Here is an 18,084-nt window from a genome sequence, read left to right as displayed (position 1 = left end):
GCTAGACAAAGGAATGGCAATTTCCTATGCATTGTGTCACACCAAATGTATTTCAGGAGCCTGTTTAATTCCAACACCTGCAGAACCTGCACAAAGATGGTAACACTGTCAAAATGGTTCTCATGCTTCCCATGCCTTGGGCACATCACAAGATTTTTGTCTTGCATAATTTGTGAAGATATGAAGACAGGTTGAAAAATTAGAAAGCAGTACACTAAAAATAGCATGTTATAAGCAGATCTTGGGAGTTGTTTGTTGTGTGCCTTCAAGTTGCTTCCAACCTATGGCGACCCTGAAGCGAACCTATCACAGGTAGGTTCTCTGAGACTGAGAGGGTGTGACTTGCTCAGGATCACCCAGGGAGTTTCATGGCTGAGCTGGATTTGAACCCTGTTCTCCAGAGTCATAATCTGATGCTCAAACCACAACACCAGGCTGGCTTGCTCTCTCTCTTACACACACCCAGAGAGAGAGAGAATTTGTAAAGATACAGGTTGAAAAAATACAGAGCAGCACACTGAAAAGAGCATGTTAAAAGCAGGACTTGGGAGTAGCTAATTACAATAACGTGCTGCTTATAATTAATTCCTTTTTAAAACAACAAGAATATTATCTAAGTTACCTGGAGACTGTAACATAACAAGGTTAATTACACTCTTTTCACAGTGTAACTATAAGTGGTCCCGTTCTTTTTTAGATAGACCATGAAAGGTCTCATTACTTAAGTGTACTTTCTACCACAGTCCAGCAGCTAGTAACATTCTGGTGTTATTTTTCAGAAATTCAAAAACAACGTGAAGGAAATTGGTTGCTTTTGAAATCATAACTATAATGGTCACTAACTACTAATCCAAGTCTCATGCCTATAACTGTTGGTGTTAAAATGTAGCTTTTCAAAATCTGGTTATATGTGGCACACACATTTATTATTATTATTATTATTATTATTATTATTATTTACTTATATCCCACCTTTCTCCTAATAAGGTGGTAAAAATTATTTTGAGCAGATGGAGGTTCTTTTTCAACATCTCTACATCTCATCTGCCATCTCAATTTTAAACAGTGGGAAGAAGCTTCTGGTGTTTGATCTGCTGAACAACCTGATATCATAGGTAAAATGTGGATAACTGTACTAGGACAAGAACCAATTTTCAGCCCCAGACCTGCTTAACAGCTTGTACCTCCACACTTCAAGAAAACCAAGTTATGTGTCTTTCACTTCTGTTTTTCAGTCTGGTTCTCAGCCATTTTGTGGAGGTGGGAGAATTTGGAATGTGGAACAGTAACTACTATGGTTTTAATCATTCTGGGTAATTTCTGAGCAAAAACACGTTTTTGCCTCTCTTTTTTTTTCAATTTGAAGGTTGGATGATACCTCAGTGCCACATTTACCTCATCTCTGTTAAAGGTGAAAAAAAAAGGGAAACAGAGCTAACGTCATCCAATTCCTTTTACTGAAGACAAGGGAACCTCCCCACTTCCTGAATTTGAGAATGGAAGTCACAATTCCAAGGTCAAATTCAGGGGATTTCCCCCCACATAAAAGAAGTCAGATATTGTCTGAGCAGATTATACAGGGCCGGTGTAGACAACACATCTGTTTTCATACAAACATTGCAGATAAGATTAACTTTAATCAGGCAGGCCTCAGAAGAAGGGGAGGAGATCCAAAACATTTGCAAATATTATGTTACTTTAAGTGATTTATATATATCAACTAGCAAAGCCACTAAGCTTTTCCAAGAAGAACTTGTGGCAAGATGCTCCAGATGTTGTTGGAAGGAGGGCAAAGGGCAGTATATCTATACTACACATTTACAACAGATAGATACCATATGTTAAGCAGTTGCTCCATCACAGAAGAACCCGCCAACCTGCAGCTTAGTAAAGTATTTATAGATTTCTCAGCTAAAGAGCTCTGGTCCTGGGGAGTTCATCATACCTCTCTAGAAGAGAATTCTAAATACCTCACCAAACTAAATATCCCAGGCTTCCATAGAACAGAACCATGACACTTAAAACAGTATGGAACTGGTATAACTGCTTAGTGCAGATACACTCTACACTAAAAGTTTCCTAGGTACAGGATATGTCTTTCACACACATTATTTTCCATTCTATTTCATGGTACCATTTAATAAATTAGCCCAATTTAATTTTGTTTTATTGAGTCACAAGGTATACAATTATGTGAGCCAAAATCAAGAAGATTTAAAAAACAGTTTTTTAAAATAACATAAAATTATATTACAGTCAATTGTATTATCACTAATAAACCTACTTGCATGCCACAGTAGCCAAGACATAAATTAACAACATCAACAATTTTAGTGGCTTCTTAAAGATTAACAAGTTTGATTTGGTGTATATTTTAAAGGTTTGCAGACATATCTTCAGATACATGGAGTTTTCTCTGCCATTATCAGATACTTATACACACTTAAGTAGGAGGGGGCTATGAGGGAATTGAAATGCAAAGGGCACAGAAATTCAAACTAATAGTTGCAATTAAACAAAGATTAGGTGCAATGTTTGACCAGAAACAGATCAACATATGTATGGCAATTAAAAATATCTGCCCAATTAAAGTTGTAAGAAACAGAGTTTAACTTATTTATGAACTCTGGCAGGTGGGGGACTGTATTTATTAAGGACAGGGAACAGAAATGAAAAAAGGACAGGGAGAGAAAACTAATTTGAGATTAAAAGCCTTTGTTCCTTTGCAGGCCACATTTCCCATTGGGTTCTGTCTCTGAAGTTCTTTTGTTCCAAAATGGCTCACCCTAAGGTCTAAGGCAGAATGCCATGGGAGATACAAGTGTTCCCTCACTGATTTTTCAAATACCGGTGCTGCCATTTCTGTCATATTGGTGTCCATTCATTATTTTGCGTACAGTCTGGCCCATCCTATATAAAATGTAGCAGGACATTGTTGGCAAACGATTGGACATATCACTTTGGAAGATGAGGGATGTATAATAGCTAAAAGGATAATATCTTCCTCATTATTTGCCAAGAGTCATCCCAGTCTCTTTGGATTCAAGAAATGTCTGTAGTGAGTCAAAATTAAATTTTTTAAAAAATCTAAAACTTGAGCTTTTCAAAATAGAGCTCTAGACCCACTGAATTTACTTCCATTTAACAAGAGCATGCTTAAAACCATACAACTCTCTGCAGTTATATTACTCCACAGCCATACATCTTACAAACATAAAGCTTCCTAAGATTATACCATCTTTTAAAAAAGCCGCTCATTAGGTGTAATTTTTTTTTCTTATTCTAACTGTTCATTTCAAGATGTGGCAAACAAAAAACAAAAGGGAGATAGGAACAAACTAAGAAGCATGAACGCTACAGTACAATGACTTGTGTGCAAAGATAAAGAAAACTATTACAACGACCAATGGAGATAAATACAAGACAACAACAGAAAGAGGAGAACAAGAGATCTATTTCACAAGATCCGAGAAATCAAAAGAAAATTCAAACAAGGACCAGGATGCTCTATGACAATAAAAATAACATAATTGAAGACCCCAGGAAGGAATAAAGATACTGGATGAAATACACAGAAGAGTTATATAAAAGAGATGACAACATGAAGGACACATAGAACAAAGAGCCATATGAAGGTGAACCCCAAATTCAAAAAAGCAAGGTGGAAGCTGCAATAAGAGAAATGGCAAAAAACAAAGCACCAGGAACAGATAATATTCGAATTGAACTGCTGCAATCCATGTTGACAGGGTCATTTCTAGTTCTAACCAACATATATCAACAGATATGGAAAACAAAACGATGGCCAACAGATTGGAAGTGGTCAATATACATCCCCATCCACAAAAAAGAAGATACAAAAGACTGCAGCAACTATAGAACCATAGCACTGATTTGCCATGCAAACAAAATTATGATCAAAATTCTGCAACACAGACTTCAACCATACATGAAGAAAGACATTCCAGAGGTCCAAGTGGGGTTCAGGAAAGAAAGAGGCACTATGGACCACACTGCAAACATACAGTGGATAATGGGAGCATACCAGGGAATTCCAAAAGAAAATCAACATGTGCTTTATAGACTATAACAAAGCCTTTGATTGCAAAGATCATGAAAGGCTATTAAGTGTCCTTAAAGACATGGGAGTACCAACACATCTGATAGTCCTGATGAGGAATCTATACTCAGGACAAGAGTCTACTGTCAGACCAAAACACGGAGAAACAGAATGGTCCCCAAATGGCAAAGGAGTCAGAAGGCTGCATCCTTTCACCCTATCTGTTCAACTTGTATGCAGAACATATAAGAAAAGCAGGCCTGGACACAGAGAAAGAGGAGTGAAAACAGGAGGAAGGAATATCAACAATCTAAGGTACGCAAATGACACCATACAACTCTAGCAAAAGACTTCACAGACCTGGAACACCTACTAAGGAAGACGAAGGAAGAAATTTGAAAAGCAGGCCTACAGTTGTATATAAAAAAAAACAAAAATAATGACCACGGAAAATCTACAGAAATTCAACCTAGACAATGAAGAAATAGAAATAGTAAGAGTTCTGAAACCTGGAATCAAACATTAATAGAAACAGGGACTGCAGCCAAGGAATCAGAAGAAGATTAAGAATGGAGAGGGTGGCTAGGAAATAACTAGAAAAGATCATAAAATGCAAAGATATACAACTAAGTACAAAAGTTAAAACCATACAAGCCATTGTATTCCCTATTACCATGCATGGATGTGAGAGCTGGACAGTTAAGAAACAAGATAGGGAGAAAATCAGTTCGTTTGATATGTGGTGCTGGAGAAGACTGCTGAGGATTCCGTGGACAGCCAAGAAGACAAACAAATGGGTCCTGGAGAAATCTCCCTGGAAGCCAAGATGACAAAACTGAGGCTGTCATACTTCAGACACATCATGACAAGGAAGTACTCACTGGAAAAAACAATAATGCTAGGAAAGGTGGAGGGAAGTTGAAAGAGAGAATGACCGCATGCTAGATGGTGCAGTGAGGTGAACAGAGAGGCAGAGAGAGCTGGGAGGGCTGAAGTGGACCAGGTGGGTGAGGAGGAGGCAAAGCTTCAGCAGGTGGGGAAGACTGGACATACAGAAGAGAGGGAGACGTCGCGGAAGAGGAGGACGCGGAGCCGCAGACGAGCGAGGGATAGTGCAGGTGGAGAGAAGCCCTGGGAGAGCAGGAATTCCAGTCTCCTTGCATACCCGTCCTAGCTTCCGGAGACGAGGCCCCCACCAGGAGGTAAAGTTGCGGAACCCACGCACGGAGGGTGAATTTAACTACTCCGACGACGAGGATTGGGGAAGGCCGCCATCCCGAGATTTGGAAGACGAATGGTGGGACCCTAAGGGGGAAAAGTGGGAGTGTGGTCCTCAGCCATCGCCGCGGGAAAAGGCTTGACTGGGAACCCCTGGAAAAACATTCAGGAGGTCGGAAAGGGCAGGACTCAAGTAGCCCTGGGCCAGGGCCAGTGGGATTGGGGAATTGAGTTGTTTGGAACTGTGGACTCTTTATTTGACCGGTTGGTTATTGTTGTGTTGGTCCCGAGACCAGGGAATTGAGAAGTTAAGGGTGCATTAAACTTTGTTGCAGCACACGTGACTGGAGTAAGTTTGTTGCGCACGTGGACTTGGTTTCCTTGTTGGGAGGAGAATGCAGCCGGGAACGCCTGCCCCGCCCACAGATGGTTACTCTATTAAGGAGGTCACGGGTACAGAGTTTCAGGAATTACGCAGAACAGTGGAGGACAGAAGGTCTTGGAGATGTCTCATCCACAGGGTCGCCATGGTTCAAGATCAACTCGAGGGCAGTTAACAACAACAAACTGTTCAGTAAACTTAACCAAAAAGAAAAAAAAAAAGAAATCTTATATCAGCATACAAAGAATGACGAAAATTAGAAGTTCCTGGGCTGTTTTATCTCCTAGCATATGAGGCCTTTAAAATAAATGACACAGGAGTCATTTAATTAACATTGCAAATATATGCTTAAATATTAATCCTAGTGTTGATTACAGTAGACCCACTGAAACAATTGTGATTTACTGAGTCAATGATTCAATGGGTCAACTCTAGTTGAGATGACCAATAGATTTTAGGCCTTACATGGAAACATTTTCCTAGGACTTTTGCTCATAACATACCAGGTGACGCATATGGGTGAAATCACCTTGAGTATGTCCCATGGGAATGCGGACATCATCTCTCCCCCTTCCCCAACACACACACACACCTCCCCCAAAAAACTGAACAATGAATCAGCCTTTGGCAAAACTCCACCTGCACAACAGAATGAGACTTCTAGACCAAAAAAAGAATGGCCCAGAGAGATAGAAATATTTCCCTTCCACATCACTTCTCTGTAACAAGGTCAGCAGCTTTTCCCAACTAAATTCTAGTTGGTATTTAGGGGCACAGAGTGGGGTACCAGTTAACCAAAAATAACACACATTGCTATATTTGAATAACTGTCTTCCTTTCTGCACTCAGCTATGAGAATTACTTAGATGCCAGTGTTTATTTCTGTCTCTCCCTGTGTTAGGTTTTTCATAGATCATATTCCACAGTCTCGCTTATATTCTTCTGTTGCCCGGTTACCAGCAAATACGACCCTGCTTTCTGCCAGAAGTGGAGAGAGAAAGCACAGATGAATGCCTGGAGAATGAGTCACCCCATGGAAGTAGCCTTATGGTCCTGCAGTGTAACCGATTAGTCATAACCTCACATACAGTAAAATGGAAAAAGGAAATGGTGGAGCTATTCACTCAAGCATGAGTTCCTCCCTGCCTCCACCATTAAGGAAGGAGAAGTCTTCAAATCACATGGGTTTACCTTATTTCTAAAAAATGAACCTTTAAAGATAAATCCAACTCTTGAATAATATATAGCTGAAATGCAATGACAATACTCAGGGATCACTCCAGAGAATGTCATTCAGACAGCATTGTTTTTCAGCCTCCAGCCTGTCTTTTGGGAAGAGCGGTTTAAATATGAGTGTAAAATGTGGACAAAGTTGTGGAGATGCTACTAAGAAAATCCCAGCACAGAAGGAATAGCTAAAATATTTGAGACGACATATGAAATGTGAGTCTCAAAACTCTGCTTGAGATTATGTATAGAATGCTTTTGCAAAGTCTCAGTACTTCCTCTTGGTTCCACTCAGATTGCAGTCCCAGCTTCTCTCCAAGGACTCCTTGACTATGTGCTTTCATCTTAGGACCTCTGAACAACTGTGGAGCTGAAGGGCAAGATGGATGAGAACAAAGAAAGAAGATAGAAGGAAGTGCAGACAGGAGCAGGGTTTTTAAAATCAGGCCTGTCCCATCGAATCCACTGGTGCTTAGTGCCAGGGAACTGGATGCAAGAATTTCAGCCTAAGGAATGTTATTTATGCATACAGTAAGAGAAAGTTATTTATTCTCCTATGCAGTCTGGCTAGTTCTTCTTAGCATACTAAACTAGAAAAACTGGAATATGTTAAGTGAATTTGCTCCTGGGGGAAAAGATTTCTAAAAAAAATAAAAACTGGTAAAGTAAAGCAGATAAGTTCATCATAAATATTCATAAATACTAGCACTTTTCTTCACCCTTTATGCATGTTTATTATTAAAAGAAAAGGCAAATACTGTTGCATGCTTAATTTTGCACACACAGCACCAATCTGGGCCATGGGCACATCCACCAGAAAATTCTCCAGTGTAAACCCCACTGAAAAAAGGACACCTTCAGAAGAGCATTTAGGTGTGGACTGTACAGGAAGGTTCCCAGGTGGACTGTGCTCCATGTTGATTATGTATAGGTGGGTTAATGATTTGAAATATTTTCAATGTGGCTTACAAAAAAATCTCTTAAGACAATAACTAAACAATATAAAAACATAGCATTTAAACTATAAACCCAAACAGCAAAAACTTTAAAAATAGCAGAAACACAAAATAAGACATGAAGAATAACTGCAACAAATAACTGTATACTGCAGCCATAACATGATTTCAATCCCACAGAGCTCCAGATTGACTCAGCCTTCCATCCTTCCGCAGGTTGGTAAAATGAGTACCCAGCTTGTTGGGGGCAATTGGCTTATACATTGTAAACCGTTTAGATAGTGCTTAGTTCACTATGAAGCGGTATAGAAATGTAAATGTTATTGCTATCCTGTTTTAGCTGTCCTGTTATCGTGAACTTCAATGGGTTCAAATTACAGTACATGAGCAGAGCTTCCACTTAAACATTAGGAAGAACCTCTTTCCTGTCAGAGCCATTCAACACTGGGATATACTGTCTTGGATGGTGATGGACTGTCATTCTTTGGAGGTCTTTAAACAGGGGCATCTTTCAAGAGTGCTTTAGTTGTGTATTCCTATGATTTTATATTTTATTCTATGATTTTACGATTCTACTGGCACCAGTATTCTTTGAGTGGAATTCTACTTAGAACATTCATGCTGGGAAAAGTACTTGTGTCCATTTCTCTCTCCCACTGCCACCTGGAAGACTACCTCTCACACTCTGCCAGCGGTCCCACAACTCTCCAGAGCAGACTGAAAGATTGGGGAGTGTGGGGAGCTGATCAAAATGGACACATTGTTACAGTACTACATCTGCCTCTATTCCACCAGTGCATTAGAGCCTGCTTCTGAAGATGGGAAGCACCCCTCTGTCTCTGGAAGGCAAAATCCACATTCAAATGGTCAGAAACAAATATTTTAAAAAAATAATCTATGAGTCAAAGTGCTACGCAAGGGAAGCTGAGGATAGCATTCCTAACTGAAAAGCTATCATCGTGTATGCTCTTTTCCCAGCTACCTTTTGACTCAAACCAGACAGTTGATACAGAAATTGATTTGAAGTTTAGAGGAACCTCTCTTCTAACACCTGGGCTTCCTTCCTTGAACATTAAAATGCCCTGGGGCAACTAAACATTTTAGGAAGGCTTCAGTGAAAACCAGTCTAGTCTAGAAGCATTCTCCTTAGCATGGCAGTTCTGTACATGCAAGATCTTTGGGAAGACGAATAATGAAACAAACATTCAATCTTGGAAGAACTCTTATCACATTTCTTTACTGAACATGAATTTAAGCACAATTTAAGCTCTTAGCTATTACGCTATTGGTCAATGTTTTAGAACCAGAAAATATCTTTTCATTTTGCTTGCATAAAGACTGATGAAGGTGAATTTAAAAATAATAATAATAATTGCCCTTTCCGAGCAACTAAGGGCTTTTTTTGATGTGTCACGCTGGTTATGGAATAGCCTCCACTCAAAGACTTGAGAGAGCCAGCATGGTACAGCAGTTTGAGCATTGGAGACCCATCACACACCCTCAGCCCCAGAAAAACCCCTGATATGGTCACCTCAAGGTTGCCATAAGTAAGAAATGGCTTGAAGACATACATCATCAACAACAACAACAACAATAGAGAACCAACTGGCACCAAGTCAAAACATGGCTTTTGTTAAAGCCTTTGGGGCTTTATTGATTTCATCCAAATTAAACATGTGCTATGCTCAGATTATTTTAAACTGATTTATAAATGATTTAATATATTTTAGTCGCTTAAATTATTGTTATTTATTTCTTAAATTGACATTATGGTGTACTACCCTGAGATCTTAGGATACAGGGTGGGATAGATTTTTTTATATATACATAAAAATAAAGAACCCCCCACAAGATGTTAACAGGAATGTGAGTTTTATATTACTGATATATTGTACCTGCAGTATATATACATACACACACACACACACACCTGGTTTCAGAACGTCTACATACACAGAGACACAATGGCACATTCTTTGCTTAGGACAAATAAATAATTCATAGTACAGTCAGATCTGTCTTCGCTAAGTAATTTAATTGTAAGAATGACAGTCACTGTCCTTGTGAGCCAATTAGAAAGCAACTCTAAGACACAGTCATTTTCATCTTAAGTTTTCAGCTCGCTATAAAACTAGCTGACATCACAAATGCAGATCAAAGCACCATGCAGAGCAGATAACTAACACCTCTTTTAAAGTAGATATTATAGGCCTTTTTTTCCCTACAAACCACCAAGACAGCCAGTAATTAGGTTATGCACACAATCTTTGTCTTCAGTTCAGGAAACACCTCAAACACCAAATCCTAATTTATGGTGGTAGTGCTATTTAAATCAGAACCATTTACAGGAGAGTAAAGGCATGGGTGGATGTAGTCAGGCAAATAACTTATTTCCTGAAAGTATAAGGTCTTCTCCATTCAATCAAAAGCAAAAGCTAAAGGTCAGAGAAAATGAGGTAGGGATAAATCCCACAGAGGGGACAGGCAATGTACATGAGGTCCTCAGATGAATTAACAGATGTGATACTAAGACACATACATTCCCTTCACTGTTTTTATTCTCATGCATTTTTAATGATCTTGATTTTGCAGAAACAAACAAAAACTCAAAGACAGACAAAAATGGGCTAGAATACCCACTGGCTGTAACAAAAACAGGATTTGTGTCTCAACGTTCCATGTTCATTTGACTAAGACACTGACTATACTACACCATATCACCAGTTTTTGCTTTCTTCCCTAAACATGTGGAAAAACAATTCTTCAATCAGATTTATGCAAGAATTATGCAGTATCTTTCTAATATTGATCCTTGTGTGGTCCAGTGCCTATCTACTAGGCAGCCACCCAGAAATAATGATAATGCTTTCTGTATAGTGGGAGGCTCCTTAGATAAATGGTAGGGGTTTTAAAACTGAAAAGAAAACCCACAATACATCTCACATTCTGCTTTGCTTTCAAGACCTGCAGAATAACAGGGGGTTCAAGCAGCACTGGTCTGCTTGAACCATCTGGAACTTGGCAGTATCCTGAAAGTGAGAATTAAGGTCAGTAGGTTCAACACTATGCAGTTAAAAATGCAGTTCCTGTGTTGTACATTAGGTTTGTCTTGAGAAATCCTCAACCTCAGCCTTTCAACATGTGTCCCTGCTGGTTCGTTCAGGCTTCTCAGGGGCTTTTGAGACCATCAGCCATGGTATCCTTCTAGGATACCTGAAGACTTGAAGGCACTTTTTTGTGCTGGTTCTTGTGTTTCTTGGAAAGGTGAACTCAGAAGGTGGTGTCAGGAGTTGCCTGTTCAAAACCCTGACCATTGACCTTTCAGATCCCTCATCTCTAATTCTGTTTAACAGATCCACAAAATTACCAAGAAATGCCTGACATTTGGAGTAAGCTGTCACCAGCATAGTTTTTGGTGGTTTTTCGGGATATGTGGCTGTGTTCTAGAAGAGTTTATTCCTGACGTTTCACTGCATCTGTGGTTGGCATCTTCAGAGAATGCGGGCATGGAAGAGAGTGGAATACATATATATACTGTGTGACCCTGGGCAGGGAGGAGTGACTTCGATGTTAATCTGTGTATTGTTCTGTTGTTAAATGACAAAGCCTCAGGGTTGGAGGATATGAAAGGAGGATTTGTGTCTGCTTAATTAATGATCCATCATTTGCTGCATATAGGATTTCACTGTTCACAGCAAGATAGTCTTACTGCATCATCTCATCATACCAATTGCCCTGTTAGATCCTGTTGAATACCACACTTTTTTATACTGTGGCTGCATTGGTACTGCAGAAATAATCCATGTTCATACCGCTTTAACTACCATGGCTCAATGCTGTGGAACTCTGGAATTTGTAGTTTTGTGAGATAGTTAGGCTTAGCGCTCTGGTGCCCCACTGAACTACAAATACCAGGATTTTACAGCATGGAGCCATGGCAGTTAAAGGGATATTAACCTGGATTTTTTCTCCAGTGAGGATGTATCCTGTGGCATCCTAGTCTAACACGAGATCTCCACAGGGCCTGAACAATGCCACCCAGGTTGGCCTTAGAAGAATTAGTGGAATGGCCTTTTACCTTCAGTATTTGCCATTGTAGAGTACATCTCTGTAGAATATTTGCTGAAGATCAAGTGAACTAACCTCGGACTAAACTTAGGAAAAGACTAGAAGTCTTCTGAACAAGCTTAGCAGTTGTGTTCCTGTGTATAAGCAGTATGTACATTAGTTCTTTTTTCCTGGCAGCTCATTATACATCTGTTAAAGATTTAGCAAAGCTTAATGAGACCCAGATTTCCCCATAACAACATAAAGGTTTTAAAGAATTATAATTTCCCCAAACCCAGCCCATATTCAAGTCTCTCTATCAGTGCTGTGTACAGCTTGAGCATAAAAATATTCTGCACAAACAAAAGCAGAATAAATTCTGCTTTTTATTTAGAGCCTAGTAATAAGCAGAGAGCATTGGCCTAATTTTTTGCACAATATATTCTAGTGGTTGTAGTCATAGGAAGTGGTAACAAGATTCAAAGGGAGTATTGAATTCCCACCTTCTTATCTGATTACTGGAAACCCCATCTCCTTCCCCTGCAAGCCACAGAAAGATCTCTCATCTGTGCCACCAATGGGTGCAGATGTTCCATTAGAACATTGCACAGAAGAGGGAGCACAAAGACATCAAACTGTTAGTGAAATATGTAACCACATTCCCTGCAAAACCTTTCCCAGAAAATGTACCCATCCTCTTCACAGATTAAAAACTTACTAGAAACCAACAAAGATTAGAACACTTACATTGGTTTAAAGAAAGCCTAGATGGCTTTAATTAATAGTGACCTCTTAAAAACTACCTTGATTAAATTGTGGGATATTAAGCACCTTGGTATAGAACAAGTCCCATTAACGAACTGTGTCATCATAAGAACTTGTACTATTTAATTAAAGTTGAGCTAGATTTTACTCTGATAAGGAAACATTTAAGCTGGACATACACTATTGTTCCTATGGCTAGCAAATTTCCAATATGCCACAACAGAAACCCAGCCACTCTTATCTCCCTCAAACGCTCCCTATCAGCATTTTTTAAATCTGATACCTTCAAACCAGAACGAAGAAATAATGCTTTTGTTTCTTAATTGACTTGTTCAATATGATTTATAAAACAAAAGAGGACAGCTTGCCCTCCAAATCTTTAAATTTATACTTCTCTGCTGAACACGACAAACAGCAGCCAGGCTCCATTCTTTGCCTAACTACAGTGCCCACAAAAGGCTAGGATGAAGAATGACATTTGTTTGCCCAGTAAAAAAAAAAATCCACTTTTTTTGTGTCCCAAAAAGCAGGTCATAAATCAAACCAAAATAATGCAAGACTATAGATATCCATTCTTCAACTATATCACAGATTGTGAGAATGGATAAAGTAATGGAAAACTGTGCTGGTAAGGAAAATGTTCATGGGCAAAATAGTGTCCATACGGGATATTTAATAAAAGCCATATACAACAACAACAAAATAGTTTTTTGTGAGCTGTTTGGGCTATGTGGCAGTGTTCTGAAAGAGTTTATTCCTGAAGTTTTATCAGCATCTGTGGCTGGCATTTTCATTCTCTGCAGATGCCAGCCACAGATGCTAGCGAAATATCAGGAATAAACTCTTCCAGAACACAGCCACATAGCCTGAAAAGTTCCCAGAACGATGGATTATTTCTGCTGTGTGTTTTGGACCATAGTTACTGGTTTGAAAATGCAAGTTTGTTTCTCAGGTTACACAATAAACATCCACATTCCCAAAATATCAGTAACTGTGCATCTGAAGAAACAATGCAGCAGTCAGAAGAATAAGAAGAATTCAGACATAAGGAACTAATTTCACTGAGCCAGCTTGAAACTGGGGATTGGGGAGGGGAAATGGGACATTTTTTGCAGAAGCCTGTACCAGTGTCCATTCAATCACTTATTTATATATCTCCTTCTCCTCCCCCAACTCAAGGCAGCTTACAGAATTAAAAAAAAAATCAAGCAAAACCACCTACAGCAAAAACCATACAAAAAGGTTGAACTTAAAATATAATGCTATCTATGGATATGGTGGAGTAGTTTGAGACCAGGGTTCGACTCCCACTCAGACATAGAAATCCACTGAGTGACCCTGGGTGATACACATGTTCTCAGCCTCAGGGGAAGACAAAAAAAATCCTCCTCTGAACAAGAAAACCCCAGAAAGACTTAGGGTCGCCTCAAGTCAGAAAGGACTTGAAGGTACACATTATACAACACAAGAAAGAAAATATATCCGAGGGTAGCTGTGTTGACCATGCAGCAAAGTACAATAACATCCAAAACCCATAAAACAGTGATACCTTTATGGTGACAACTAAAAAGCACGAAGTTTCAACATTGAATTACAGTCAGTTGTCCGTATCTACCGATTATTTATCAACAGATTCAAGCATCCTCAGCTTGAAAATATTTTTTAAATATACAAATTCCAATAAGCTAACCTTGATTTTCCTGTTTTATATAAGGGATATTATTTTACTATGTATTTAATGGGACTTGAACATCCACAGATTTTGATATCCATGGGGGGAGGGGATACCAAGAGCCCACTGTATATTCCCATAAAAGTATCACGGCTTTGTGGATTTTGGCTGCTATTATCCTATGAAAGAGAAAATCAGCCTAGAGTATTCCCATCCACTGGTAGGCGAGGCCTGCCACGGCAAGGGGAAAAGAAAGAGGATGACAGTCTCTGGTGGGCAGACTGTCACCCGAGCTTCAGAGTATTATCTGCGAGGCGTCCTGCCCGTTCTGCCGCAGTGTGCAAGAAGAGACGGCAGATGTCATGGGAAGGACACGGTGCATTAAGGGAATCACCAAGCTGCTCCTTTCAGGGAACTGGACAGCCCTACGCCAGCAGGGAGGGAGGGAGGGAGGGAGAGACAGACAGGCCCGGAGTCAGCTAGATTAAGCCAAAGGGGGATGAGGATGATGTGGCATGCAGTTGCCTTCTTGTGTGGGCTTGCAAACACCCAATATATCCCACATGGGAAGGGGGCTTCTGCCAGTGCCATGCGCACTACCCACACTAAACCAGGCAGAAAGCAAGCATGCCTAGTATGGCCTGAAACCATGGCTGGTGAAGGGCTGGAAATGGAGAAGAGTGGGAGTTTGACCCTGACCTCTGGCAAATCCAAAAAATGGGAAATAGTGTGTCGACCTTCCCCTTGCAAACCACATACACACACAAGCATCAGGTGAAATAAATCAGCCAAGGACAGAACCTGGGGCAGACATATTCCCAATGGCTAACCCCTGGCCCATGCTCCTGTCCGTCTGCATTTTGTATCTCCACAGAACTGTGTGTCACCCCCTTCATAACCACATACACATAGACACAAGCACCAGGTGACATAAATCAGCCAAGTGCAGAGCCCAGGTGGCCAGATTCTCCAACATGCCTCCTGCATTTTGTATCTCTGAAAAACTGTGTGGTGACCCCCTTCCCAAGCAAACACACAAATGCACAAGTACCAGATGACTCAAACCAGCCAAGCAGTGAGCCAAGGTGCTCTCTGACCACTGGGCCTTGCTCCTCTCTCCCTGCATTTTTTATTCCTGGCAGCAGAGCCATCACAGAGTGTAAGATAGCAGCGTTATTTCTCCGCAAAGGAAATGCATTTTGATACACAAAAGAAGTACAGTGGGCCCTTGGTATCCCTCCCCTGTCATGGATACCAAAATCTACGGATGCTCAAGTCCCATTAAATACAGTGGCATGGTAAAATAGTGTCCCTTATATAAAATGGCAAAATCAATGTTGGCTTTTAGGAATTTATATATTTTAAAAATATTTTCAAGCTGTGGATGGTTGAATCCGTGGAAACAGACTCTGCGGATAGAGAGGGTTGACTGTAATTCAGTGCTGAAAGAGGACTAACCATGTGCCTGATAAAACAGAGTGATATTGATAATGCGGAGTGGCAGTAAAAGTGATTAGTACAAAGCAGCACCGACAGTGAGACCCAAAAAATGGAGGTTAGGAACTCTTTTCATTGTGGAGGTGGTCATAATGTTCCTCTCTGCCTTGGCATTCAAAAACACGTCTGGAAAACCAGTATGCCAAGGGATCTTGCCTCTCCCCAGATACATGAGGGGGAGCCTCTAAGTCTTTAATTTGTTGGGTGAATGTTAAGATGTAGCTTTGTGTTTAAAATGATATTTGAATGGATAGAAAGCCCATCTTTGTTTCCCTGCAGGAAAGCCTGGCCTTGCAAAACCTCCCTTTCTGGGACATGTCCTCCATTCCAGCCTTCTGTAATTCCAAAACGTCCTCCATTTGGAGCAGGCCTAAGAAGCATGGATTTACATTTCTATGAGTGCGTTTAGCTTTTCTTTGGCCATGTCCTACATTTTTCTGGAATGCCCTACATTTTGCAGCCCCTTGCCCTCCTTTGCGCCCTGCTCCTCCCCCTCCATCTTAAATGCCACCCAGGGAGGGCTGGGCCCAGAAACTGGCCCCTACAGCAGCCCCAATCCGGCAGAAAGGCCCTCCCCGCCTCCTCCCCTTCCCCACTCCTCTTCTCTTTCCTCTCCCTCCTCCTCCTCTTCATCTTCCTTCTGCTATTTTTCCTCCCTCTCCTCCTCCTCCTCCACCATCTCCCTCTCCCCTTCTTCTTCCTCTCTCCCGTCCCCTGTCCTTCCTTCCTTCCTTTCCTTTCTCATTCCTCCTCCTGTTCCCTCTCTCCTCCTCCTCCTTCCTATTTTCCCCCTCTCCATCCTCCTCCTCTCCCTTCCTGCCTCATCTTCTTCCTCCTTCCTCCTCTTCTCCTTCCTTTCTCCTCTCCTTCCTCCCTTCCTATTCTTCTTCTTCTTCTTCCTCTCCTTCCTCCTTCCCTCTCCTTCCTCCTTCCTTCTTTTGTTCCCCTCCTCCTCCTGCTGCTATTCTCTCTCTCCCCGGGAGCCTGCCGACCTCCTTGAGCTGCTCCATCTCTGCGCGGACGGCCTCGTAGTCCTGCTCGAGCTCGTCGTAGTGCTGCTTGAGGGCCTGCTTCTCCTCCAGGACGGCCAGCCCGTACTCGGCGGCCTGGATCTTCTGCCGGGTGGTCTCGCCCAGCTCCGCCAGCAGACGACGCAGCTCCGCCCGCAGCCACGACGGCTCCGAGGACTCCATCACCAGCCGCGAGTACTCCTCCTCCTCCAGCAGCAGCGCCGGCGACGGAGAAGGAGGCGAGGAGGAGGCGGCGGCGGGCAGAGCCAGGGGCGGCGGCGGCGGCGGGGGAGAAGACGACGACATCCTCCTCCTCCTCCTCCTCAGACGATGATGATGATCAGGGCAGGCAGCAGCAGAAGGGAGCCAGGGGCCCAATATGGATATAGGAGGGTTACTAATTAGTTAATTGATGTTAATTAAAAGAAATGCATCCCCCCTTAAAGCCACGCCGCTCCATGGCTCCTGGGTCGCCCCTCAGACCATGATGCCAGCAGCAGCAGCAGCGCCTGCCGCCGCCTCCTCTTCCCCTTCTTCTTCTTATTACTGCTGCTGCAAACCGCAGTGAAAGCATTCAAAAGGGAACGGCCAGCCGACCCGCGCCCGAGGCATTGTAGGACTTGTAGTCCGAAGCTCCGTAGAGGACAGGCTTCTCCCCGCCCTTTTGGAACTACCAGTCCCACAATGCACAGCGGGGAGGAGGAGGAGGCCCTGCCCTCTTTGTAAGGAATTCTTGGTTGGGAGAGAAGGGGAATTGCGGAGGGGGCGGGAGGGCTGAGGAAAAGCGGCGCTCCTCGGAACACTGGCCCCTGCAGGCCGAGAGTGGAAGTGCAGCAGCGGGACCAAAACCACCTCCCTTTTCCAGGACCACTTCTGTCCGGGAGGATTCCCAAATGTCCTCCATTTTGACCATGACTGGGAAGCTTGATTTTATATTTACACATGATTTTATATTTATATTTAGCTACAATTGTTTTCTGGATTGTCCTACTTTTTTGCAGTGCCCTTCTCCTCCTTTGTGGTAGGGACAGGGTGTCCTCTTTTTCCAGGACATGTCCTCTATTTCTCTCCAGGAGGGGTCCCAAAATGTCCTCCATTGTGAGCACGACTAGCAAGCATGAATTTATAGTTATATTTAGTGTTTTTAGCTTTTATTTGGCCATGCCCTACAGTTTTTTTCCTTGAATGCTCTACATTTTGCAGGGCTTTGTCCTCCTTTGTGGTGAGGACAGGGTGTCCTCTTTTTCCAG

The 18,084-nt window shown here is 41.8% G+C and overlaps 1 protein-coding gene across 4 annotated transcripts in view; it reads right to left on the bottom strand.

The window, feature by feature from the left end:
• BICD2 (BICD cargo adaptor 2) overlaps nucleotides 1-17,467 on the bottom strand; it is a 124,172-nt gene extending 106,705 nt beyond the window's left edge. For 2 of the 4 annotated variants that reach the window (XM_089522814.1, XM_089522823.1), the window contains exon 1: nucleotides 16,817-17,467. In XM_089522814.1, the coding sequence (XP_089378940.1) occupies nucleotides 16,817-17,140 (324 nt within the window). In that variant the 5' untranslated portion in view covers nucleotides 17,141-17,467. The remainder of the gene's footprint in view (nucleotides 1-16,816) is intronic. The other 2 variants (XM_089522832.1, XM_089522841.1) reach the window with 1 other exon arrangement.
• Between the last annotated feature and the right edge of the window lie 617 nt (nucleotides 17,468-18,084).

This window comes from Sceloporus occidentalis, unplaced genomic scaffold (genome assembly GCF_023333645.1).
Source record: "Sceloporus occidentalis isolate IW3139 unplaced genomic scaffold, rSceOcc1.0.p SCAF_1, whole genome shotgun sequence".
In the NCBI taxonomy this organism is placed as follows: domain Eukaryota; kingdom Metazoa; phylum Chordata; class Lepidosauria; order Squamata; family Phrynosomatidae; genus Sceloporus; species Sceloporus occidentalis.
This window is presented reverse-complemented; position numbering and strand designations above follow the sequence as displayed.